Source organism: Epinephelus lanceolatus, chromosome 20, assembly GCF_041903045.1.
Source record: "Epinephelus lanceolatus isolate andai-2023 chromosome 20, ASM4190304v1, whole genome shotgun sequence".
Taxonomy (NCBI): domain Eukaryota; kingdom Metazoa; phylum Chordata; class Actinopteri; order Perciformes; family Serranidae; genus Epinephelus; species Epinephelus lanceolatus.
In genome coordinates, this window is record NC_135753.1 from 28,065,216 (window position 1) to 28,091,410 (window position 26,195).

At 38.1% G+C, this 26,195-nt stretch overlaps 2 protein-coding genes and 1 long non-coding RNA gene across 3 annotated transcripts; 2 read left to right on the forward strand and 1 right to left on the reverse strand.

Moving 5' to 3' along the window:
- The first annotated feature begins 391 nt into the window (after positions 1–391).
- Positions 392–10,341, forward strand: LOC117250987 (B-cell receptor CD22-like). Its single transcript, XM_033616936.2, has 11 exons — positions 392–414; positions 573–623; positions 771–846; positions 1,245–1,628; positions 2,593–2,895; positions 3,722–3,982; positions 7,998–8,300; positions 9,127–9,387; positions 9,490–9,574; positions 9,710–9,749; positions 9,981–10,341. Exons 3-11 carry the CDS (start codon positions 774–776, stop codon positions 10,221–10,223), a joined length of 1,953 nt encoding a protein of 650 aa, XP_033472827.2. The 5' UTR covers positions 392–414; positions 573–623; positions 771–773; the 3' UTR covers positions 10,224–10,341.
- A 2,335-nt stretch (positions 10,342–12,676) lies between these two features.
- Positions 12,677–15,409, forward strand: LOC144458881 (uncharacterized). Its single transcript, XR_013488250.1, has 2 exons — positions 12,677–13,902; positions 14,251–15,409. It is a non-coding gene; the product is annotated as an uncharacterized LOC144458881 (long non-coding RNA).
- LOC144458879 (uncharacterized) lies at positions 15,306–21,077 on the reverse strand. Its single transcript, XM_078162661.1, has 5 exons — positions 20,723–21,077; positions 19,607–20,374; positions 18,763–19,186; positions 17,740–17,856; positions 15,306–17,265 (listed from the first exon to the last, which is right to left on the reverse strand). Exons 4-5 carry the CDS (start codon positions 17,845–17,847, stop codon positions 16,177–16,179), a joined length of 1,197 nt encoding a protein of 398 aa, XP_078018787.1. The 5' UTR covers positions 17,848–17,856; positions 18,763–19,186; positions 19,607–20,374; positions 20,723–21,077; the 3' UTR covers positions 15,306–16,176.
- Between the last annotated feature and the right edge of the window lie 5,118 nt (positions 21,078–26,195).

Sequence of the window (26,195 nt, forward strand, 5' to 3'; positions counted from 1 at the left end):
GTAAAAATGTTTTTTAAAAGGTTGTTAATAGATATTTGAGATGATGAGGAGGTCCAAAGCGTGACCTTGGAACACACATATTTCATCATTTGCGTTATGTGCAGGTTAATAATGTGACTTCCAGCACAGTGTTGTCTTTATAAAAACATATTTTACAACAACACATGATGAGTAATAATAGCACAAATGAAAGCAGCTGCAGCTCTCTCATCAGTCCAGTGATGTAGAACAGCAATCGAGATCAGTGTGATCCACAGTGCACAAGCACAAGTCAGCAACAATACTGTGGTAGTTACATGCGAACATGACATTTATGTGTTCATTTGTTATCATTACTGTCATCATAGTTATTGTTATTGTTATTAATGTGGTATATACAGATTATACAGCATGTACATGATATGAGCAGTAAAGGTAAGAACTGTTGTACTTCTCTGAGTTGGAAACTTGTACTTGCTCTGTGTTCTTAAATCATAAGACGTCAACTTGCTTTAGAATTACAACAGCTAAAAGGGGAAGTTGGTTTCTTGAACTGTTGAATTTCATGAATTTAAATATTTTCACTTTGAAAGCGCCAACCAAAGGATCTACTTGTCCTCCTCTTATTGGCGTGGACTTCTTTGGTGAGACAACCGTATTTACTGGTTTTATTCCTATCTAAGCCAGAGAGTCGTGCTCATTTGCAGCTTGCAGACTTGTGACTAGTTAACACAGAGAGTGTATTCAATGCTTCATTAAAAGTTACTACATTATTGTGTTTGCAAATCCAGGTGATGAGTGTCATTACAGTCCAGAGTGTGAAAATGGTGACAGCCAACATGTTACTGAGAGTCTTCTTTGTTTCAGGTGAGCTGTTTGTTCAGTCACTTTTATTTAGACAGGCTACTTGAATTATTTACTGTTTGAACTTAAAAACAAAGCACACATTTTCCCCCCAAATTAATATGAATTTTAAGATTTGTATTTTCCACCTGAGTTCCTTTGTCGCTGTGGTAATACTGAATTAGTTGTCTGGGGATCTTTTGGTTGGTATAGGAGGGTTTGGTCATCACTGGGGTCAGGCTTGAGGGGATTATTGATGTAAATCATTACAAAAACTGTACAGTGAAAAAAAAGACCATAATGCAAAAACATTCCTGCTGTAGTATATTTTGTTTCTCTCTTCATGTTGATTTTTTTTTTTTTTTGCATATTATTTTTGCATATGTTCGCCACAGCTGTTAATCATGAGTCTGGTTTTACAGGTGCTTTGGCTGACTGTCCTGCTGATCCAGCCCTATTCATTACTGCACCAAAGAACATGGAAGCACTGAATGGATCTTGTCTGCAAATTCCATGTAACTACAGCGCTGAATCGGGGACGGGATTCGACATCACCAAAACAACCTTCGGAGTGTGGATTAAAAATAACCTTGATTTTGCCAACAATCCAAACAATGTGATTTTTAATGGCAGCAAGGCAAATAATATCAACCCAATACATATTACTGGAAACTTGAGTTTGAGAAACTGCACCACTTTATATTCCAGTTTAATCACAAATTACACAGACACATACTTCTTCCGAATTGAGAGCACGTCATTCAGGGCAACAGCTTCTTGTGATCCTCTTCAAATAACAGTTAAAGGTAAGAGAGTTGTTTTTCAGTTTATAATGTTATTGTTTAGGAAAAAAAGTGAAAACACCTTAACTAAACCTGCAATGTGAAAGTCAACACCTACAGCATGGTTATTAATAACATCTGTGGTGGATAAATGTTGCAGAAACCAGCCAGTGATCAGAGTTGTCAGTTTGAATGTCTGACAAAAATGTAAATACACACACTTCCTGGCTATCAATGTGGGATTTTTCCCCTGCACCACTAATAATATTACCATCAGAATGTTGTCTGTACATCCTGAATTTAGCATTCAGTACTTAAAAAGAGGAAGTCCCATGTGTTGAGTTGTTCAGACTATTTTCCATCAGTAAGAACAAAATCTACATGTCTACTTTTTACACTCCAAGGAGTCACAAGATAAATGTAAGGGGTTGTGAAGTAACTAATCGAATAGGAAAGAAGACAAGACAAAGCTCTGCTTTAAAAACTGTTCATATTCCACTTCTCTCTCACTTTTACTTTATTGTGAAATACTGGAGAGTTTTTCTTTAAACAGTTATTGAAATGAAACCATGTTAGAAGTTGAGAGGGGAAATGTCTCTTTACTGAAACTGCTAATAATTCATAAGCTTCAAAAACATGATAAGGAGCCCCAAACAGATTGCTTTTTTATTTGGCAAAAAAGTGTCTCATTATATGATGTAAAATCTTAATCTCTAGAGTAGCGTACTAGCTGTGTTAATGTAGTGGAGTTAAAAGTACAAAATTTAGCTAATGTAGGAGAGTACAGGTATATAGTAAAGATGGTAAATGTGGTATATATTATGCCTGGTATATCAGCATGTTACAAGTATCATTGTGGCATGTTAGCATCGTACCGTTAGCATTTTGCTCAAAGTCTGGCCTTACAGAGCTACAAGCATGTCTGTAGACTCTTAGAATTATGACTGTGTTTTTCAGTGTAAAATCTGTGTTTGATTTGAAAACACAGATTCTCCTCAGAAGCCCAGCATTGAAGTCCCACGTGATCTGAAGGAGAAGGAGTCTGTCACTATAACCTGCTCAGCTTCCACTCCCTGTCCACACTCCCCTCCTAAACTCACCTGGAATCTCACACAAGACCCTCACAACACAATAGAGGAAAACACAGATCAAACCCTCACAACTAAAATCCAGGAGACCATCACTCTGTCAGACAAACATGATGGAGTCACCATCACCTGTTCTGCCACATATCCTGTGGATGGAGGAAACTTCAAGACAGCAGAGGAGAGAAAGACTCTCAATGTTTCATGTAAGACAACCAGTGGCTATGTTTACATGCTAGTATTCCACTGTTGTTTGACAATATTCTCAATTTGATACGGGTCATGTAAACAGCGTATTCCTTTAATATATTCTGAATTAGGCGAGTTTAGCATTGTCTGAGTAAGATGTGTGATAGTTTGGTATTATTCAGGTTTTATTAGCATTTGTGGACATGTATTCAGCACATTTGAAATATGCATCTCAACTGGGGTTTATACTGCAGTTTGCAACATTCAGCCTCTTACCTATTTACAGTCAGCTCTGTGCGTTGTCACAGATGTGTTGTAAACAAACCAACTTACCTACAGTTTGAAGGCTGGTGTAGAGATGCAGGCCCATATTTTTGGTCTGAAGAAAAAAACACACCTACTTTTAAACTTCACCAAAGACTTGGATACCAGCAGGTTTTTATATGCACAAATATTGCAACACCATCCTTTTCAAGAAGGCGGCTGAAGGAAGGAAAAGAGGGAGGCTGAGCTTGCATGGGTCAACAATTCCACCACTGTTCGAAAACTGTGAAAAAATCCCAAGCGCATGACAAGGTGCTTCAGCTACAAATTTTGACGTGATAAAGGATATGTTAGGGCATGTTAATCAGAGTATGCATGGCTGCCTGTAAACAGGAGTACTGATGATTGGTTCCTTTTCATTCGCCATGTAAACAGCTTAGTAGGAATATTGTCTTTTTCGGATGTGAACGTACTCAGTGTTTGTTATTGGATCCTGTCAGCTCATGAAGACTGTCTCATGAAGACTGTCTTTTCTCAGTTATCTCTAATGTTCTAGCCTTTTTGTCACATTTTCTCCAGATGCTCCCAAGGACACCTCAGTGTCCATCAGTCCATCGGATCTGGTGTCAGCAGGTAGCTGGGTGAACCTGACCTGCTCCAGCAGAGCCAATCCTCCCGTCAGCAGCTTCACCTGGTTCAAGACCAGCAAAGATGGACCCATCAAAGTGTTTGACAGAGACTATTACAGCTTTAATGTGACAGATGGAGGCATTTATTACTGTGTGGCCACAAATGATCTTGGTAATGGAATATCACCAGAGATCCATCTTTATATTGAGGGTAAGAATGAAAACCTGAACTTCTGCAATGGCTACATCAGTATACAGTAGTTACACATTTATCGCTCATCTTCTCACTGGAATTGTTGTTTTTTTTTATTAGGAGGAGATAGCTCTGTACAATGGGCAGCAATTCTTGGAGGAATCTTTGGGATCCTTGTTCTCATCTGTCTGGTGGTCTGTGTTTGGTGAGTATCACAAATTAAAGCAGCAGTCTTGACTGAGTTCACTCACATGCAATAATATCTGTAATATCTTGACACTTTACTTGCACACTGTATATTGAACCTGAAACACAGTATAACTGATCTGATGTCTTCCAGGCGTTTAAAGTCAACACATTCAACTGCACAACAGACTCAGGTGAGAACATACTGACCTTCCTGTACAGCACTGCACTGTGTGTTCTGCACGTTTTACATCTGCTCACATTGGCTGTGTAGTCAACCTGACACAGTGTCTGTACTCTAGTTTACATCCTGACTTTGTCCAAAAGTCCAGTCAATTAATCTGAGATGAGTCTGTCATTATTCAATAAGAATCCAGCTGAAGGTTCACCTCAGATCACTTCCTGATTTAATTAATTTTTTACAGAGTCAAACAGATGAAGAGCTGGTTGTTGAAGAGCAAGCAAGAAAAGCAGAAGAAGAAGAAGACATCCATTATGGAGAGATCGACTTCTCGAAGCGGAGACTTGAAGCATCCTCGGCCTCAAAGCAGGACAGTGGACAGCAGCAGGATGTGCTGTATGCACAGATCAAAGTGTCAAACACAACAAACAGCTTAGGACAGACTGCTGACAGCCCAGAGGATCTCTACGCACAAGTGAAGAAAAAATAAGTGCTGTTTTGTTTGTGTAAAGACACAGATTAGACCTGAATTGAATTCATATTAAATAAACTGTAAGTTTTATAAATAAAGTATGTTTTCATGTTGGATAATGTAAAAAAAAAAGACACCAGAGTTTGGACAGGAAAATATCATTTTCATTGCCTACAATTCAATAAATGCAAACTCAGAACCTCCACATCCTGCAGTGTTTTTAGTGTCAGTTATCACCATGTTTGTACATATGCTGACCTCACACAGCCATATTATGTGATTTGTTATCTACATGTCCGATTCATAGTCCCAAAGCTGTAAATCAGGAACAAGTCTTAATGACACGGGAGGCATTACTGCACACACAGTTGAAGAGCTGTGGAGGGTAATATTAGTAGTAGTATAGAAGACCCTATGGGAATCTTTTTCCACTGATTTCCATTAATTTCTTTATTTACTTTCCTGCATGTTCCAACAAGCAGGAAATCATACAAACAGCTATCACTTCAACAATAATCTGTGTAAGATTGGGCTCATGTTTGGCACAAAAGTAAAATTGACTAATTCTTACCCTTTGTCTGCTGGTGTTTCTTTCTGTGTGTAAAAATGTTTTTTAAAAGGTTGTTAATAGATATTTGAGATGATGAGGAGGTCCAAAGCGTGACCTTGGAACACACATATTTCATCATTTGCGTTATGTGCAGGTTAATAATGTGACTTCCAGCACAGTGTTGTCTTTATAAAAACATATTTTACAACAACACATGATGAGTAATAATAACACAAATGAAAGCAGCTGCAGTTCTTTCATCAGTCCAGTGATGTAGAACAACAGCAATAGAGATCAGTGTGATCCACAGTGCACAAGCACAAGTCAGCAACAATACTGTGGTAGTTACATGCGAACATGACATTTATGAGTTCATTTGTTATCATTACTGTCATCATAGTTATTGTTATTGTTATTAATGTGGTATATACAGATTATACAGCAGGTACATGATATGAGCAGTAAAGGTAAGAACTGTTGTACTTCTCTGAGTTGGAAACTTGTACTTGCTCTGTGTTCTTAAATCATAAGAAGTCAACTTGCTTTAGAATTACAACAGCTAAAAGGGGAAGTTGGTTTCTTGAACTGTTGAATTTCATGAATTTAAATATTTTCACTTTGAAAGCACCAACCAAAGGATCTACTTGTCCTCCTCTTATTGGCGTGGACTTCTTTGGTGAGACAACCGTATTTACTGGTTTTATTCCTATCTAAGCCAGAGAGTCGTGCTCATTTGCAGCTTGCAGACTTGTGACTAGTTAACACAGAGAGTGTATTCAATGCTTCATTAAAAGTTACTACATTATTGTGTTTGCAAATCCAGGTGATGAGTGTCATTACAGTCCAGAGTGTGAAAATGGTGACAGCCAACATGTTACTGAGTGTCTTCTTTGTTTCAGGTGAGCTGTTTGTTCAGTCACTTTTATTTAGACAGGCTACTTGAATTATTTACTGTTTGAACTTAAAAACAAAGCACACATTTCCCCCCCAAATTAATATGAATTTTAAGATTTGTATTTTCCACCTGAGTTCCTTTGTCGCTGTGGTAATACTGAATTAGTTGTCTGGGGATCTTTTGGTTGGTATAGGAGGGTTTGGTCATCACTGGGGTCAGGCTTGAGGGGATTATTGATGTAAATCATTACAAAAACTGTACAGTGAAAAAAAAGACCATAATGCAAAAACATTCCTGCTGTAGTATATTTTGTTTCTCTCTTCATGTTGTTTTTTTTTTTTTTTGCATATTATTTTTGCATATGTTCGCCACAGCTGTTAATCATGAGTCTGGTTTTACAGGTGCTTTGGCTGACTGTCCTGCTGATCCAGCCCTATTCATTACTGCACCAAAGAACATGGAAGCACTGAATGGATCTTGTCTGCAAATCCCATGTAACTACAGCGCTGAATCGGGGACGGAATTCGACATCACCAAAACAACCTTCGGAGTGTGGATTAAAAATAACCTTGATTTTGCCAACAATCCAAACAATGTGATTTTTAATGGCAGCAAGGCAAATAATATCAACCCAATACATATTACTGGAAACTTGAGTTTGAGAAACTGCACCACTTTATATTCCAGTTTAATCACAAATTACACAGACACATACTTCTTCCGAATTGAGAGCACGTCATTCAGGGCAACAGCTTCTTGTGATCCTCTTCAAATAACAGTTAAAGGTAAGAGAGTTGTTTTTCAGTTTATAATGTTATTGTTTAGGAAAAAAAGTGAAAACACCTTAACTAAACCTGCAATGTGAAAGTCAACACCTACAGCATGGTTATTAATAACATCTGTGGTGGATAAATGTTGCAGAAACCAGCCAGTGATCAGAGTTGTCAGTTTGAATGTCTGACAAAAATGTAAATACACACACTTCCTGGCTATCAATGTGCGATTTTTCCCCTGCACCACTAATAATATTACCATCAGAAAGTTGTCTGTACATCCTGAATTTAGCATTCAGTACTTAAAAAGAGGAAGTCCCATGTGTTGAGTTGTCCAGACTATTTTCCATCAGTAAGAATAAAATCTACATGTCTACTTTTTACACTCCAAGGAGTCACAAGATAAATGTAAGGGGTTGTGAAGTAACTAATCGAATAGGAAAGAAGACAAGACAAAGCTCTGCTTTAAAAACTGTTCATATTCCACTTCTCTCTCACTTTTACTTTATTGTGAAATACTGGAGAGTTTTTCTTTAAACAGTTATTGAAATGAAACCATGTTAGAAGTTGAGAGGGGAAATGTCTCTTTACTGAAACTGCTAATAATTCATAAGCTTCAAAAACATGATAAGGAGCCCCAAACAGATTGCTTTTTTATTTGGCAAAAAAGTGTCTCATTATATGATGTAAAATCTTAATCTCTAGAGTAGCGTACTAGCTGTGTTAATGTAGTGGAGTTAAAAGTACAAAATTTAGCTAATGTAGGAGAGTACAGGTATATAGTAAAGATGGTAAATGTGGTATATATTATGCCTGGTATATCAGCATGTTACAAGTATCATTGTGGCATGTTAGCATCGTACCGTTAGCATTTTGCTCAAAGTTTGGCCTTACAGAGCTACAAGCATGTCTGTAGACTCTTAGAATTATGACTGTGTTTTTCAGTGTAAAATCTGTGTTTGATTTGAAAACACAGATTCTCCTCAGAAGCCCAGCATTGAAGTCCCACGTGATCTGAAGGAGAAGGAGTCTGTCACTATAACCTGCTCAGCTTCCACTCCCTGTCCACACTCCCCTCCTAAACTCACCTGGAATCTCACACAAGACCCTCACAACACAATAGAGGAAAACACAGATCAAACCCTCACAACTAAAATCCAGGAGACCATCACTCTGTCAGACAAACATGATGGAGTCACCATCACCTGTTCTGCCACATATCCTGTGGATGGAGGAAACTTCAAGACAGCAGAGGAGAGAAAGACTCTCAATGTTTCATGTAAGACAACCAGTGGCTATGTTTACATGCTAGTATTCCACTGTTGTTTGACAATATTCTCAATTTGATACGGGTCATGTAAACAGCGTATTCCTTTAATATATTCTGAATTAGGCGAGTTTAGCATTGTCTGAGTAAGATGTGTGATAGTTTGGTATTATTCAGGTTTTATTAGCATTTGTGGACATGTATTCAGCACATTTGAAATATGCATCTCAACTGGGGTTTATACTGCAGTTTGCAACATTCAGCCTCTTACCTATTTACAGTCAGCTCTGTGCGTTGTCACAGATGTGTTGTAAACAAACCAACTTACCTACAGTTTGAAGGCTGGTGTAGAGATGCAGGCCCATATTTTTGGTCTGAAGAAAAAAACACACCTACTTTTAAACTTCACCAAAGACTTGGATACCAGCAGGTTTTTATATGCACAAATATTGCAACACCATCCTTTTCAAGAAGGCGGCTGAAGGAAGGAAAAGAGGGAGGCTGAGCTTGCATGGGTCAACAATTCCACCACTGTTCGAAAACTGTGAAAAAATCCCAAGCGCATGACAAGGTGCTTCAGCTACAAATTTTGACGTGATAAAGGATATGTTAGGGCATGTTAATCAGAGTATGCATGGCTGCCTGTAAACAGGAGTACTGATGATTGGTTCCTTTTCATTCGCCATGTAAACAGCTTAGTAGGAATATTGTCTTTTTCGGATGTGAACGTACTCAGTGTTTGTTATTGGATCCTGTCAGCTCATGAAGACTGTCTCATGAAGACTGTCTTTTCTCAGTTATCTCTAATGTTCTAGCCTTTTTGTCACATTTTCTCCAGATGCTCCCAAGGACACCTCAGTGTCCATCAGTCCATCGGATCTGGTGTCAGCAGGTAGCTGGGTGAACCTGACCTGCTCCAGCAGAGCCAATCCTCCCGTCAGCAGCTTCACCTGGTTCAAGACCAGCAAAGATGGACCCATCAAAGTGTTTGACAGAGACTATTACAGCTTTAATGTGACAGATGGAGGCATTTATTACTGTGTGGCCACAAATGATCTTGGTAATGGAATATCACCAGAGATCCATCTTTATATTGAGGGTAAGAATGAAAACCTGAACTTCTGCAATGGCTACATCAGTATACAGTAGTTACACATTTATCGCTCATCTTCTCACTGGAATTGTTGTTTTTTTTTATTAGGAGGAGATAGCTCTGTACAATGGGCAGCAATTCTTGGAGGAATCTTTGGGATCCTTGTTCTCATCTGTCTGGTGGTCTGTGTTTGGTGAGTATCACAAATTAAAGCAGCAGTCTTGACTGAGTTCACTCACATGCAATAATATCTGTAATATCTTGACACTTTACTTGCACACTGTATATTGAACCTGAAACACAGTATAACTGATCTGATGTCTTCCAGGCGTTTAAAGTCGACACATTCAACTGCACAACAGACTCAGGTGAGAACATACTGACCTTCCTGTACAGCACTGCACTGTGTGTTCTGCACGTTTTACATCTGCTCACATTGGCTGTGTAGTCAACCTGACACAGTGTCTGTACTCTAGTTTACATCCTGACTTTGTCCAAAAGTCCAGTCAATTAATCTGAGATGAGTCTGTCATTATTCAATAAGAATCCAGCTGAAGGTTCACCTCAGATCACTTCCTGATTTAATTAATTTTTTACAGAGTCAAACAGATGAAGAGCTGGTTGTTGAAGAGCAAGCAAGAAAAGCAGAAGAAGAAGACATCCATTATGGAGAGATCGACTTCTCGAAGCGGAGACCTGAAGCATCCTCGGCCTCAAAGCAGGACAGTGGACAGCAGCAGGATGTGCTGTATGCACAGATCAAAGTGTCAAACACAACAAACAGCTTAGGACAGACTGCTGACAGCCCAGAGGATCTCTACGCACAAGTGAAGAAAAAATAAGTGCTGTTTTGTTTGTGTAAAGACACAGATTAGACCTGAATTGAATTCATATTAAATAAACTGTAAGTTTTATAAATAAAGTATGTTTTCATGTTGGATAATGTAAAAAAAAAAGACACCAGAGTTTGGACAGGAAAATATAATTTTCATTGCCTACAATTCAATAAATGCAAACTCAGAACCTCCACATCCTGCAGTGTTTTTAGTGTCAGTTATCACCATGTTTATACATATGTGCTGACCTCACACAGCCATATTATGTGATTTGTTATCTACATGTCCGATTCATAGTCCCAAACCTGTAAATCAGGAACAAGTCTTAATGACACGGGAGGCATTTCTGCACACACAGTTGAAGAGCTGTGGAGGGTAATATTAGTAGTAGTATAGAAGACCATATAGGAATCTTTTTCCACTGATTTCCATTAATTTCTTTATTTACTTTCCTGCATGTTCCTACAAGCAGGAAATCATACAAACATATATCACTTCAACAATAATCTTTGTAAGATTGGGCTCATGTCTGGCACATTTTCATGTATTTCTTTTAAAAGCTAAAACTGACTAATTCTTACCCTTTGTCTGCTGGTGTTTTTCTGTGTGTAAAAATGTATTTCTATGCACAAGTAAAGAGAAAATGAGTGCTGTTGTCATCTGTGTAGAATTCAATGTCAGTTATATGAGCAGGATGTTTCATGTAAAAAAGAGGAACTACAGTCAAAAATAACAACATGCAAATAAAACTGTCAAGTGATCATGGCGCCACAAGCAATTCTGTGTTGTTGTACAAGATTACACAATTTCTTGTATCATTTTGTTTTGAGATGTTTTCTGATTATTTGATTTATTTATTTTTTTGTAATGCAGCCTCTTGTGTGGTAGATTTTCAGCAAATAGTCAGCTGTATTTTAATTATTGCAGAAATGAGGATGCACACATTGTTTCTGCATTTGACGATAGTTATTGATCGTACTGTAACGTTTTACACAGAGAGAGAAAAAAAACGGAGCAAAGAAAGAACAGGACAAGGAAACAATCCAAATGAATTTGTCATGATTTGCTTTGCCTCTATATGTCACTCAGTCTTCACCACCATGCAGCAGTCTAAACGTCAGTCCACAGACCAATTCATGGTAGCTACATCCATTATTTTAACAGTCTATGTTCCCAGCCTTTTATTATAATGAATGTGTAACAACAGTACAATACAACTGATAAACTGCCCAAATAGTGAATGTCATAGCTGAAGGAAGTTTGTTTAAAAGGTGTTATTTGGATGAATTTTGAGCAAATTATCTCCTGTGTATATTGCGTCAGAGATGGGTTTTCCTGATAAATTTAGAAACTTATAATAGGATGCTATGTCCGTATTATGTGCAGGGTTTTTTTTGTTTTTTTTTCAGGATAAGGCTGTTTAGCAGAGAGTAAAGGCTCTGTGAATATAGCTTGTGTTCAAGTCTTCACTGTGCCTGTATACTGTGAATATTTTAAGTGTATATATTGAAAAATTATCTAAATTTAAGAACTGATATAAATGAAATGCTGATATACTGGTCTACTGTATATTTTTTTAAAGTTTTTTTTACTCTCCTTGAAATCAAGGCCTCAAGACCACGAAGCTTCAGCAACCCCTAGTGGGGGTCAGGACTCCCTGGATGGAAACCAGTGATTTACTCCAGTGGTTCCTAGCTGGTCCAGCCATGGGGTCCAGATTTCTCCCCAGTCATTAGTTCAAGGTCCACACATTTTAATATATATTTATTGTCATACTTACATCTGGCCATGCCATCAAGCTAGTTTGTTGTCTCTGTCAAGTAGCTGTCTGTTTGTCACTGACTCTAGCAAGAAACAGCACTTCAAAATTAAAGCTCAGTGCCGGAAATTCACTATACATCAAAATAAATCATGTTTTGTTTTTTTTTTACAAGTTTGACACGTTCACGAGTCAATTGTAGTCCATTCAGAATGGACCTGTGTCTCAGTTTTGGACCAGGACCCACCAGTTGAGAACCACTGATTTAGTCTATCATTTCTGTTTGTATGTGTAGATGACTGACTCAAAAACATTAATGGTATTTGAGGTGAACAAAGTTCAATGGCACAAATTTTATTGGCTGAAGTTTTCTCTTCAGTGCTGGATTGTAGAGCAGCAGTGATACAGACCAGTCTAGTCTTTGGTTGTTAAGTCTTTACATGTGTGCATTGTGCAACACATGAATTTCATATTCTAATGTCTTTTTAAATATGTTACTATTTTGATTAATGTAACATGCCACAAAAGAAGATAAGACATACAGTGCAGTAAAACATGATTTTTGATGAGCTCAAACTGCCTCATGAGTTGACTTCCTCATTCACAGAAAGGATCACGTATTTCTACAGTAGTTTAGTAATTTGTTGTCTGTCTTGAAACAGTGAGTCTGTTTGCTTTTGTACCATGGCGGCTCAGCAGGTACTGGGTCTGTTGCAGTTCTGTTGAAACTCACAATGTTATTATTGTTAAAGGATTTTACTGTTGTAGATTACTAAGGTGGAGTTTATTTGTGGAGTTTATTTCTAACTATTCTGCATCAGACTGCAATCAGTGACAATTTTCAGTATGAAAAAATAATCTGCTGATTATTTTATTCATTAAATGATTGATTTTTTTTTATCATGACAGAATAAATCTAAATCTATGGAGCCCCTAAAGGGACATGGAAGGGAAAAAAATAGACGGTTGAAAAAAGAAAAAAAAAAAGTACTTTTGCAAGATCTCGCAAAACTTTCCTTTAAGTAATGTACTTCCGGCTCAGTTTGGCCCATAGAGACTGCAAACAAATGCAACAATGGAGCGCATTCACCCATGGGAGAGGCTCATAGAGTTTTATTTTGAGATTGGCCTCAAATATAAAGACAGATCAGTGCTCGCGAGTAAACACGGTTTTCATGTAAGTGAGAGACATCTGAAGCGACTACTTAACGCAAGAGGACACTTTCGTCGAAAAACTCTCAAACTCAAACTCAATTCTGTGACTTGGCGGTCCTGATTGAATTCATTAGCAACCAAATACAGTACTCTGGACAGCTTCACGGTTACCGGTGGATATTTGCTGAATGCAGAGAACATGGACTACGAGTGAGGAAAGAGGATGTGCGCTTGGCGTTGAAGGAGCTGGATCCGAGAGGAGTGTCGTTAAGGCAGGCAAGACGTCTCAGACGACGGAGCTACTTCTCAAGAGGGCCAAACTTCATATGGCACATGGACTCTTAGGATAAACTGAAGCCATATGGCATTTGTGTCAGTGGAAATATTGATGGTTTTTCGAGGAAAATAATGTGGCTCAATGCCTACACAACAAGTAGTGACCCAAAGTTGATCGGAGGTTATTATGTGGACGTAGTGCAGCGTTTAGGGGGTTGCCCTCGGATTGTGAGAGGCGATCTTGGAACTGAAAATGGCCGTGTCAGAGGCTTCCAGCGTTTCCTCGTCCCCACTCCCCCAGACAGCACCCTTGACAGTTACTTGGATGGAGCCAGCACCGCCAATCAGAGAATTGAATATTGGTGGGGTTTTCTTCGCAGCCAGTGTGTGGAGTTCTGGTTATCCCTGTTTGGAGACCTCAGAGACAACGGGTTCTTTGATGGTGGATTTCTGGACAAAAGCCTCCTTCAGTTTTGTTGCATGGGACTCAACCAGGTGAGTTCATGAATTATGTTTTCATATGTGTGCCTGTGTATGTGAGAGGGAGAGGGGAGGCAGAGAGACAGAGAGGAGGGAAGGTGGAGAGAGAGACAGGGAGAGAAGAGAAAACGATAGAAAGGGGAGATGGGGAGAAATGGAGAGGGGGGGTAGAGAGACAGGGATAGTAGAGAAAAAGATAGAGGGAGAGGAGAGAAATGGAAAGGAGGTAAAGATGAGCTCAGGGGGACACAGAGAGGAGGGTAGAGGGAGAGAGAAGAGAGTTAATGCTCTAATTTAGTGCTCATTTAAGTTGACATGTATGTACAGTTCTTCCTAAATGTATTTGTGCATTCTTTTTAACAGGATGAGTTGGATGACACTGCACAAGTTTGGAACGCACACACCATCAGGCCCTCAAAGAACATAAACGTCCCCAGCGGTCGGCCTAATGTGATGTATGCCTTGCCTGAACTTTACGGGACAAGAGACTTCCTTTCCCCAGTTGAAAGTGAACATGTTCAACTGTGCAAAAACCAATGTGTCTTTCGCCAGACCATACCATGCGATCCGGATTTATATGAACTATGCAATATCTTTATGGCCGAGTCTCATCTGACTCCACCAACAGATCCATATCAGGCTGTGAACTTGTATATGCACCTAAGAGAGGCCATCAGTGTATCTCTGTAAGTCACAAGTATTGAGTTGTGTCCTGTAGGGGCCAGAGAGTTGAGCTGTTGGTATAGTGTATTGTATTTTTCCTTGCTATCATTGCTATCATTAACCATGCTATATGTTTATGTTCTGTTATTTTAACTGATTTGATTTGATGTATGTTTGGCTTGATGTATGGGTAAAAATACAACACTATTGATCCTCAGCTGATGTTGCTTTAGAGATAAAGCCTATCAAAAGCCAAATCAACCTGTGTGAAATTCATAACTAGTACCAAAACAGTCCATTTATCACTTAATTAACCAATGGGAAATTAATGCCACAATTTTGATAACTAGTAATTTGTAACTGTTAAAATTAAACTGTTTGTAGTCTGTAAATGTGAATATTCTGTTTTTCCTCAATATTTTATGATAGGAGAACATCTTTGGCTTTTGAACTGCTGGTCAGGCAAAGCATTACTAACATTAAGAATAAACATGCTGTCTTGGTTACTGACTTCATCTGAAACTGGCCTTGAAATAAACTTAAGTTCTTAACATACTATTGGATGTTTAAAAACATTATGCAGACATCAGCCCTGTTGATATTTTATGAACCTGCCTGTAAGATGACTCAAATACTACTACTACTAGTGCAAACATCAAGTGACATCTAGTTGACAGTGCACAGTCAAGATATCTGCATGAACAACCTGTGTTGTGAAATATCAGAGAGGGGTAGAAAAAAGAACAAGCACTTGATATTTTTGTTAACAGTGGAAATATTTTTATTAGTAATTATTCTGTATTGTTTTTCAGTGTGAAATCCTGGCTTGCAACCCTGAATAAATAAAAAATATGCCATATCAGTTTGGTTTTTTAATTAAGACCAATTGAGCTTGAACTTTAAAATATGAAAAAAAAGTACAATGCATAAAGGTCACTTCATGGCAAAAATGCACACACATTCTATTTCTAAAAAAAGATACAATGTTATAATGCGGTGCTGAGGTAAGACAATAATAAATGACAGTAGTATAACGGAAATATTACATAATCATTCTGAAGGCCAATTGAGCATATTAGGCCTTTCCAAGCCACATTTCACACAGGCCGCACCAGCCTGTAGATTTTGTAAACATTAACTTAAAAATGTTTTCCCCTGAATAATCAAACAGGTATGACTCTTTAACACGTTAACACCAACAATTCACAATTCAACAGGTATGACTCTTTAACACGTTAACACCAACAATTCACAATTCAACAGGTATGACTCTTTAACACGTTAACACCAACAATTCACAATTCCACCAGTGATGGACAACTCTGTAATCTTTCTTAGCAACAAGCTTAACCATGAAGCTCATGTTAGGGTCACACTGATGGAAGTGAAAGCTGCAGTCATTTTTAAAGCATAATTTAAAAAATTAAATCCATGTGAAAACTATGGTGGTGTACTACTGCATAAAAATAAAATAGAATTGCAGACTGCTCTACACACAGTTCAGTGCATCAGATGTTTCAATGACAAAACAAACAACAAAAACAGTAAATCATTATAAATAAAATATAATCAACCATACAATAAAGAGGCCATTACTATGAGGCCTGATCAGGACTGCTCTCAAGTTCACAGGATGTCCATTTCAAAATAGTTACTGGACAGGATGTTGTCAAACTCTGTGCGAAATTCAGGGTAAGAGCTGTATGTGCATGGTACTTCAAGGGTAGCACCACAGGTATGAGCAACAGGCCTTCTGTTTAGTCCAGTTTCAGCATTAAAGCATACCATAATTTTGTCAACACATATGACAGAGGAACCAGTACAGAAACGCAGGATTTTTTCAGCTTTGGTTTGGTCAGCATTTTTCACATAACGTTGGAGATGGTTAAAGGTTGCCTGCTCTCTCTGAGACAGCACCATCTTTGTTGTTTCAAACAGTTGCAACACTCTTTTGCCTGTGGCTTTCTTTGACTCATACAGAGACAACACACTTTCCTTGTCTGATAGTTTCTGCTGTACAAGTGCCATGGGTGTGGAGAAGCAATCAACTATATATTTTGGCTCTTGTAGAATGGCTTTGTGAGCCATTGTTTCTATGGCAGGTTGCATGCTGTTCTTTGGAGGTAGGAAATGGGAACCCATCCTTGTAAAGAGGTCAAGCAAGTCCTCTTCATCACTTTTCTCCATTGTGCCCTGGAGAGCCTTCTCAACAGCTGATCTCTCAACAGGAGGAAGGTAGTTGAGAAATGATGTCATCAGGATGTCTACATCAACTGAGTCGATGCCATGGATGCAGGCTAAAATGAAAGCCTTTGATAGCCTCACTGGCATGACACCATGGTCTAATAATCCTTTCACCCAGATCCATCCAACTGCTTGCCATTCAGCCTCACAGAAATCTGGCCTCAGCCTTGGCACTCGCTCTGTTTCCCCTTCACACTGTTCAAGAAACTGTTCCCAGAATGCAGTGTAAACCTCCCTTGACATTCCAGCATCATCAATAGGTTTTTCATTTACAAAGTCCATCTTTAGAGTCAAATGTATTATGCTGCTGTCCATAAATACAGCCAAAAGATCTTCAACAACCTTTATCCTGCAAATTGATGCACGTCGTGTGCTCTCAGGATTTCCTGGGTAGTCAAGTGAGGTTGATGGGGAAAGCAGGCTGCTTGAATGTGAGGGCAAATCTTGTGGTAAAAGATTCAGTCCACTGTCCTGTGAGAAGAACAAAACATCCACAAAACAAAAAAGCGTTTAATCAATGAAGCAGAGGTGAAAATATCCTAACTTTTAGTACGTTTGTGTGAAGGTCAAAATAATACTGCATCCTATGTTTCCCATAATGCAACTCAAACTCCCCAACCACCCATGAGACCTTCTTTCAAACTGCACACCTCCAGTTTACAACATAGGCTTTCTATTGAAAAATTGTTGTCTCCAATCCCAAGACAAGGTAACTTCAATATACATCATCACAGTTACTTTTTCAGACCCATCAGCGCTCCTCCAGAGCCTCACGGGACATTAAACAAATGTTTTTAAAAGCTGAGCACTAGAGTAGACTGACCTACCACACCTTCAGAAAATGGTATGCTCAAAGGCTCCATCATATCACATCCAAACAGTTATGTAAAATCATACAGTAGTTTAGAGGATGTGTTCAGGGTTGCTTGCAGTGATGCATCTTACCTGTGCAGTTTGCACTGCCTCCCCATGTATGGACTGCACAGCTAGTGTAGGCAGGTCATTAGCTGAGGGCAATGGGAGTTGGAAAGCCTGCATAGTCACTCCATTCATCTCAGCACTCTGAAGAATGAAACATAATGTATTAAATGACAGGAGACATTTTGACCCTAAAGTCTATGATGCGATTGCAGACTGTAATTTATAAAAGTCTTTCTAAATTAGTCTTCTACATCATCCTATCTTCTAGTTAAAACCAGGAACACCCATGAGATAGTCATAAAAAATCCAAATACATTTTGGGAAATGGAAAAGAAGACAAAAACCTCTAAAATTACAGAAACAGAAAAGCATCATAAAGTCACAAATCAATGTTTATTTGTGCTGCTGCACAATCTCAGGAATCAATTCAAAGGGACTCTGTTGACTTATTTGTTTTTAAGACAAGTTGTGCATGACATAGCACTATACATTAGAAATAGAAGTTTGGGAAAAATATTTTGATATAGAAATTTGATATAAAAAGGGAGAATTTTGAGATTGTGTGGAAGCAAACATGCCTGACTTAAGAGAGTAAAATGATAACTTACAGAGGAAATCCTCAGGTTTTCATCAGCTATTATTTTGATTTTTTGCTATTTAAATTGTTCTGAAGTAGCAGCATATAAGCAGTAGCATAAGCAATGTGATGTTAATTATTGCTGTGGCAAAATGAAGGTCTAAATAAACAAGGCGTGAACTAAGATTACAGTCGGTACAGTAAGTGTTTCACAGCACTGTAGGCCATTTCATATGTGTGGGAACATAACAGTGCATATGCCATAAAAAATAGGACATAGTTAATTTTTTTGGAGTCGGGATGGACAGTTGAATTGTTTCATACAATCAAATTTGAAAAAAAAAGAAAGAAAATACTTTACTGACTTTAAGTAGCAGTAAATTCCACTCTTTCTACTGGTTTAAACACCTGTATTAGTATTTCTACCTCCTTACCCCAAAACGTTCCTGATCTTATCACATTATCATTACCTGTGTGACATCCTCACTGTTGACGTTATCCAATGTGATCACAACTGTCTCATCTCCATCTGCTCTGCCAAGGTCCTCTTCCGGATCCCATACAACTGTATCTGCCTCGTCTACTTCTGGAACCTCTTCAAAAGTAACGCGACAGATGTGGTCAGGCTCTGTTTGTGGAGAGGCATTAGGGACTGCTCTGGTCAGGTCAGTAATTTCAAAGCAGGAGTCAGGGAAATCATTAAAAGGCTGGAGATGATTCCAGACTTCATCATGATCACTTGTGTTGGTGTCCTGCCCCTGGCCAATGTGAGTTTTTTTTAATGTCTGTTGGGGTTGAATGAGAGGGATGTGATTTTCCTGGACCTTGTGCTGTCACAGTCTCAGAAGCTGCTCTTTGTTTTTTGGAGCTTGGTTGCAACTGGAAATGCATATTCTACAACAAATAAAAGACACATTTTCAAAATTATTGTCAGCAGTAATTTAAAATCATGGAATGGAGGAACATATTTAAGATCAAATGGTGTGCAAAAAATACATATGGTTCAAAGAAGCTCCACTAAAACCTATTAGGAAATATACAACATTAGCAATATTATTAGATATTCTTACATCTTCCCATACATTGGCAGCAAAGTGGTATACAGGTGATATTTCTCACTAAAAAAATGTTTCTTACTGGTGAGAAAATAGGTGTTTACCATTGTTGGCACACAATCTCACTCTGTGTTTTATGAAATACATGTGCATTATCTTTTAATGAAGTTATTACCTGAAATGTAATCTTCAAACAAAATCTCCTTCCATCTGACATCATCATGACTTTACAACAAATATTGTTCCTACTGCCACAAACCTGTTCGCTTATGTCACTGTCAGATGAGTGTCCATGATCCAGTAGATCTGTAATTGAATCATCTGCATCAAGGTGTGATCCATCCTCAGTCAACTGTGAATCTGCTCCCTCAGTGATGCTGACAGATAAATCCTCAGATAAAAAATCTTCACTACATTCATCCACTTCAGATGAAGACTGATCTGTTGAAAGTCCTTCGTCTTTTGTGCAAATATAAAATCTAAGCAGCTTCAGTTTGGTTTGTTCATACAGTCTGCCAACAGTCTCATCAAAAGGAATGTGCTTTCTTTTAAAATCACAGACCTCAAAGGTAAAGTCGTCAGCTTGCCCTTTGGTTGAGTGCCCATTTGGGAAAAATAGCTCCTTTCCTAGCTCCAAAATCTGAGCAACAGTTGTTGTTTTTTCCACAGTTGCATGTCTTGTTCCTCCGCCATTTTTGGTCCTCACTTGATGGTATTCATTACTGTGAAAATGAAGCCATCCAATTTCAATCTTCCTGGAAGTCTTTTCTCCTGCAGTATTTCTCTGTCTTGCCATCCCCTCACCTGGCTTTTGGAGCACACCTAATGTACCACACAGCACACCTTTTGTCCTTGATCTCATTTTCCGAGTTTCTATTTTATCTCTTAATCTTTGTATAAGAGTCTCTTTGTCAAGGTTGCACATTGTTTGTTGACAGAAGGAAAGGGCAGCTACCCTGTCACCATATGAAGTGATATATTTGGCCATTTGCTCATCAGTCATAATGGAAATTACTGCCTTGTCAACCTGCAAACAGAAAATATTAGAATACTTGAAATGTTTACTTTGAACATGTACATTTAGACAGCCTCTACAGTATGTGTTTCTTGCCATGGCGTCCACAGTTACCATGGTAACCAATTTTGTGGCGTAGAACGACACACAGCTTGACATAAGGCAAAGCGAAATTCAACATCTGTAACCCTAACGACATATGGTTGTTGGACTGGCATAACTTAAAGTTAGAGCGCTAACATTACAGCGAGCGTAACATTAATGCTAACTCCCCTTTTCCCCAAGTAAGCATCTACCGTTATTCCAAGCCCTGTGTTGTTACGCTGACTTATTACGTTACTGAATGAATTCTATGCCCACCTTGTCTCTTTTCATGTGCATGATGGCCGCTTGAGGGACCTCTCTAGACCGCAAAAACTGTTCGAAATCCTCCTCCATGACTCCCTCTATTTGCGAGAGGGACCCAGCTGCAGACAAGACGGCGGGGCGCCGCGAAGTCCATACCGGAAGTTAATCTTCTTCGTGTCTACATACGGGAAGTCCATACCGGAAGTTGCATACATACCCGAAGTTTTTTTTTTTTTTAACTTTATTTAAATTCCAAAGATTACATGACCTTTCAATAAGTAATATACAGATATTTCAATACAACAATAAAATTCCTTCTCAGAGGTCATTGTAATTTTTTTTTCTTTTTTAGTTAAAACAAATCTGATAAGCAGTGAACATGCACAGTTACGTTTTAGACTGAGCGTAAACGAGTGTAACATAAACGGATAACTAGGAAACCATAACCAAATAACAATAGAAAGCCATAAAATTAAAGGGTAAAAAAATAAGTAAATAAATAAATAAAAATAAAATAAAAAAATTCAATTATCACTTTCTGGGGTCAGATTGAAAGACAAAGCAGATAACACACTGTAAAGGCATTCAGCATTCTTAGATCCAACTTCTTTCAAAGAGTCCAAAAAGATAGCAAGCTCCTTCAACAGAACATGAAAATGAGGTGTGACAGACATGAATTTACATTTATGTATAAAGTATTTTGCAAGTATAATGATACTGTTTAATAGAAACAGTTTTTGCGTCCTCCAAGACAAGACCAAATTGAATATTTTCATAACTTAGGGGTGACAAAGACAAGTTATTTTCCAAGAACCACTGATAAAGATCTTTCCAAAACCTATCAGAAATGTTACATGAGAAGAAAAGGTGTTCCTGAGTTTCAATGTTATTTTCACAGAATGTACATTCATTAACATCAACATTAAATCTAAGGCGCAATAGTTCTTTACATGGATAAATCTCATTCATTGTCTTAAAGTGCACTTCTTTAGCTTTCGGTGGAATAGAAAATTTCAAATAGTTACATCTAATTCTCTTAGCGGTGGATGCAGCAGTAGTGTATCTTTCTAATATGGATCTTCTTTTTAAGGGCGATGGGAAACATCCTTTGGAAAGTAAAGATCTTAGAAATTGATTTTTGCTACATTTATCAGCTGAAAAAAGACAGTCTTGAATGAATAAAGGGTACATTTGAGGTATTGTTGATTCATAAAATAAATATCCTTTGATTGTAGCTATAAGAGCTTGAGGTATTGCTTTAATCGCATCACTAAATAATTCTCTGGTACAGTTTAAGTTGTACTTGTTCCTGAATTCTGTAAATTCCAATATATTGCCTCTGTCATCCAATAAATGTAGGATAGACCAGATTCCTTGGTCTGACCATTCTTTGAAGTAAAAGGACTTCTTTTTTATCAAAATATATCTATTATTCCATATTGGAGTATTGTGGGGGGAGAAATTATGTTTGAATATTAATTTCCAATAATGGAGGACCTGTTGGTGAAATTTGGAAAGTTTGACTGGCAGTTTACTTATTTCAAAATCACAATTCAATAAAAATTCCACACCCCCAAAATCCAGAAACAACTTCATAGGAAGATTAAACCAAAAATTTTCATACTGTTTGATAAAACTCTGCAACCACTTCAGCTTTAGTGAGCCATTCATGGGATCGAAATCAATTGCATTCAAACCTCCTTCTTCCAAAGATTTAATGACATCATTCTTCCTAATATAATGATGTCTATTTTTCCAAATAAAATTAAAATTGTTTTGATTAATAATCTTAATTATATGATCAGGGATGTTCAAAGAGTACGCTGGGTAAATCAATCTCGATAGACCTTCCATTTTTGAAAGCAAAATTCTTCCGAAAATAGATAAGTCCCTTTGTAACCATGTATTCAAAATTGTTTTACTTTTTTTCAGAATGTTCTCAAAGTTAGCCCTCTCTCTATCTTTCAAATCCTTAGACACTGTAATTCCTAAATATTTGACTTCTTTTTTGATTGGAATGCCTTCAATAGATGTTAGAGGTTGGTCATGAATCGCCATCAATTCACATTTATTTAAATTCAACTTAAGACCAGAAGCTTCTGAGAAGGAGGAAATAATTTTTAGAGCTTTCGGTATTTGAGCGGCATTTTTTAGAAATAAAGTTGTATCGTCCGCTAGTTGGCTTACAACTAAGGGACAACCCATAACATTTAGCTGCTTGACATCCTCACTATTTTTTAACATAATAGCTAAAATCTCCGTCGCCATAATAAAGAGTAGAGGAGAGGCAGGGCAACCTTGACGGATACCCCTTCTCACCTCAAATCTACTGCAGGTGCCAAATGGTAATGATACTGAACTATTTATGTCATTATAAAGCATATTGATGATCTCTCTGAAGCCATCACCAAAACCGAAGTGTTGCAAAGTGTCCAAAATAAAAGGGTGTTCCACTCTATCGAATGCCTTGCAAAAATCTAAAAATAAAATGAAACCATCATCCTCAATTCTGTCACTATAATCAAGTAAATCCAACACTAGCCTGATATTGTTATGGATGGAGCGTTCTTTAAGGAAGCCAGATTGTGTTTCACTGATAATTTGTGCCATACCTTCTTTTAATCTGTCAGCAATAACATGGGCAAACAATTTATAATCGACATTAAGTAGTGTAATAGGTCTCAGATTCTCCAAGTATTTTTTATCCTTGCCAGGTTTGGGGATAAGGGTTATTAATCCTTGCTTCATTGTGGGCATTAGGGACTTGTTCGTGAAGCATTCATAAATAGCAAAAAATAACAGTTCTTTTATTTCATTCCAAAAAAATTTATAAAAATTTGACGATAACCCATCTTGTCCAGGTGCTTTCCCTAAACTAAGTTTTTTGATTGCATTATCCAATTCATACATTTCAATTTCAGCATCACATAGTTCCTTGAAATCAGTGCTGATTTTGGGGATGTGATGTTTAATACTTTGGAAAAGGGCATCAGATTTCTCTTTAGAATGAGACGAGGAATATAAATCTTTGTAAAATCTATGGACTTCATTAGACAGCTGTTTAGAGTCCGTGCATTCGACATCATTTATCATAAGCACATTAATTGCATTTCTTTCTTGTCTTTTTTTTTCTAAGCCACAGAAGTACGCAGTATTTTTCTCCCCCTCTTCTAACCATTTGGCCCTGGATCTTACATATGCCCCTTGTGCTTTCCTCAAGTACATTTCATCTAGTTTCGATTGGAGGTTTATGAATATATTTTTGTCTGACTCTGACATAGGTGTCTTTTTACAGCAGTTATCAATATCTTGTACTAGCTTAAATTCCTGTTCCCTGAGAGCTTTGCTTCTTTTTTTCCCAAATTTGATTGAGATTTGTCTGACCCTGTACTTAAAAAACTCCCACCTATTACAATAGCTACCTATTGTTGAGTCAAATTTTATCTCTAATATCAAATCTTTAATTAAATTACAATATTCATCACATTTCAGAAGGTCACCATTAAATTTCCAGTGTGTTTTTCTTTTGTTATTGTGTAGTGAAGGTTGTAGCACAAGAGATAAAAGGCAATGATCAGTTAGGGGTGCACTTGACATTGATACATCTGAAACAAAATCTACTAGTTCAAGTGTTGATAACCATAAGTCAATTCGAGATCTGGCATTTCCATTCGGTTTTATCCATGAAAATTGACTGATATTCATATTCCTATTTCTCCATATGTCAATAAGTGCATGAGTATTACAGAAGTCAAGTAGAGTTGTATTATAATGATTATTACTGAATTTAGATGGACATCTATCAAGCCAGTCATCAGGAGCTAAATTAAAATCTCCTCCGAACAAGATCAGGTTTGTGCTGTAAACATTTCTGTATTTAGTGACAATATCAGAGATTTCTGATAACATAAGCTTATTTAGATTGAGGGTACTATAACCATAAATGTTAATTAGAATAACAAACGAACCTTCAATGTTTAAAACAACTGCCAACCAATGACCATTTTCATCAGCTTTATGTGTAATTACGTTTCCAGGACATCTATTAAAACAAATGGCAACACCTGCAGATTTGTTGGAACCATGACTGAACAGCACAATGTCTCCCCACTGACTCGTCCAGAAGGTGGTGTCAGAAGCACATGAATGCGTTTCTTGCAGGAAGACACAATGAGCTTTTTGTCCTTTGCAGTATAAAAAAATAGCTTTTCTTTTTACATTGTCCTTGAGACCCCTTGTATTCAGTGAAATAAAAGATAAATTGGCTTTCAAAACGTTCATTCACTGGTTAACCTCGCAGCAAACAACAATCAAACAGTTAAAAAGAAAAGAGTGAAAAAGAGTTTTTTTTTTCTTTTTTTTCTTTTACTCTGAAAAAACGAGTAGAGACTTCCTCTGTAAACATTCCCCCACGTACCTTTTCAGATATTTATGTGTCCAATAGAATGACACATCTTTCAAACAACAATCAAATCATTCTTGGATACGGCGACCGTTAATGAAAGCAAATGGGCCTCTGAAATAAGCCTTCTCGCCCGCCTTCTTTGCCTGGCTGATCCATGGCCACAGCGCTGCTCTCGCCAGCCTGTCCTCCTGTGTGAGATCCTCCACAAACTTCACTCCGGCTTCCTGGCACACTCTCGAGTCCTTTGTCAGCTTCCAAAATGCATCACGATGCTGCCTCCGTGTGAATTGGATGATGATGTAGCGTGTTCTGTTCTCAGTTCTTTGTCCAATCCGATGCACTGTGTCGACGATATCATCCATTTTCTGCTCCCAGTGTGGTGCTATCTTACTGAGGAGGCGAATGACTTCACCTCTCGTATCTTCACTGATTTTTTCCGGTATTCCTTTAATCCTTAAGTTCCACCTGCGTTTGTATCGGTCTTGTTCTCTGGACCTCTCCTTCAGAGCCACACATTCTGCCCGCAGGCTATTTAGCTCTTTCTCCATCACCGATACCTTAGTTTTACAGTCCTTCACCTCCATAGCGTTGAACTCAGATGCCTTAGTGAGGTTAGCTATCAGGGCACAGTTCTGCTTCATCTGTACGCTAAGGTCTTCTAGCTTCTTTTCTTGCAGGTCAAATCTCGTAGCCAGCGTGTTAATAGCGGCTAGAATGGTAGAATTTGTCACTTCATCGTCAGTAACTTTCACTACCTTGCGGGTATGTTCTCCTTTGGATGGTGTTGATGGGGCTGACTGACATATTTCATCCAGACCCCGCTTTTCGCCGGAGCAATCGGTCTCCATCTCCACAAGATCCTGTTGAGCATAGTCGTGTTCACCCCCTCGGTCGTTATTTTTCAGACGAGACTGGCTCATTTTGTTGTGTATTTCGAGGAAAAGTACTTAATTGAGAGGCCGTTTACACGTACATGGTGATTTTGATAAACGGAGACATCTTCCTTCGTTTGTGCCCTTTGTTTACACGCAAACGGAGATTTCTCCTCTGAAAATGAGTCTTTCTAAAAACTCCGGCCAG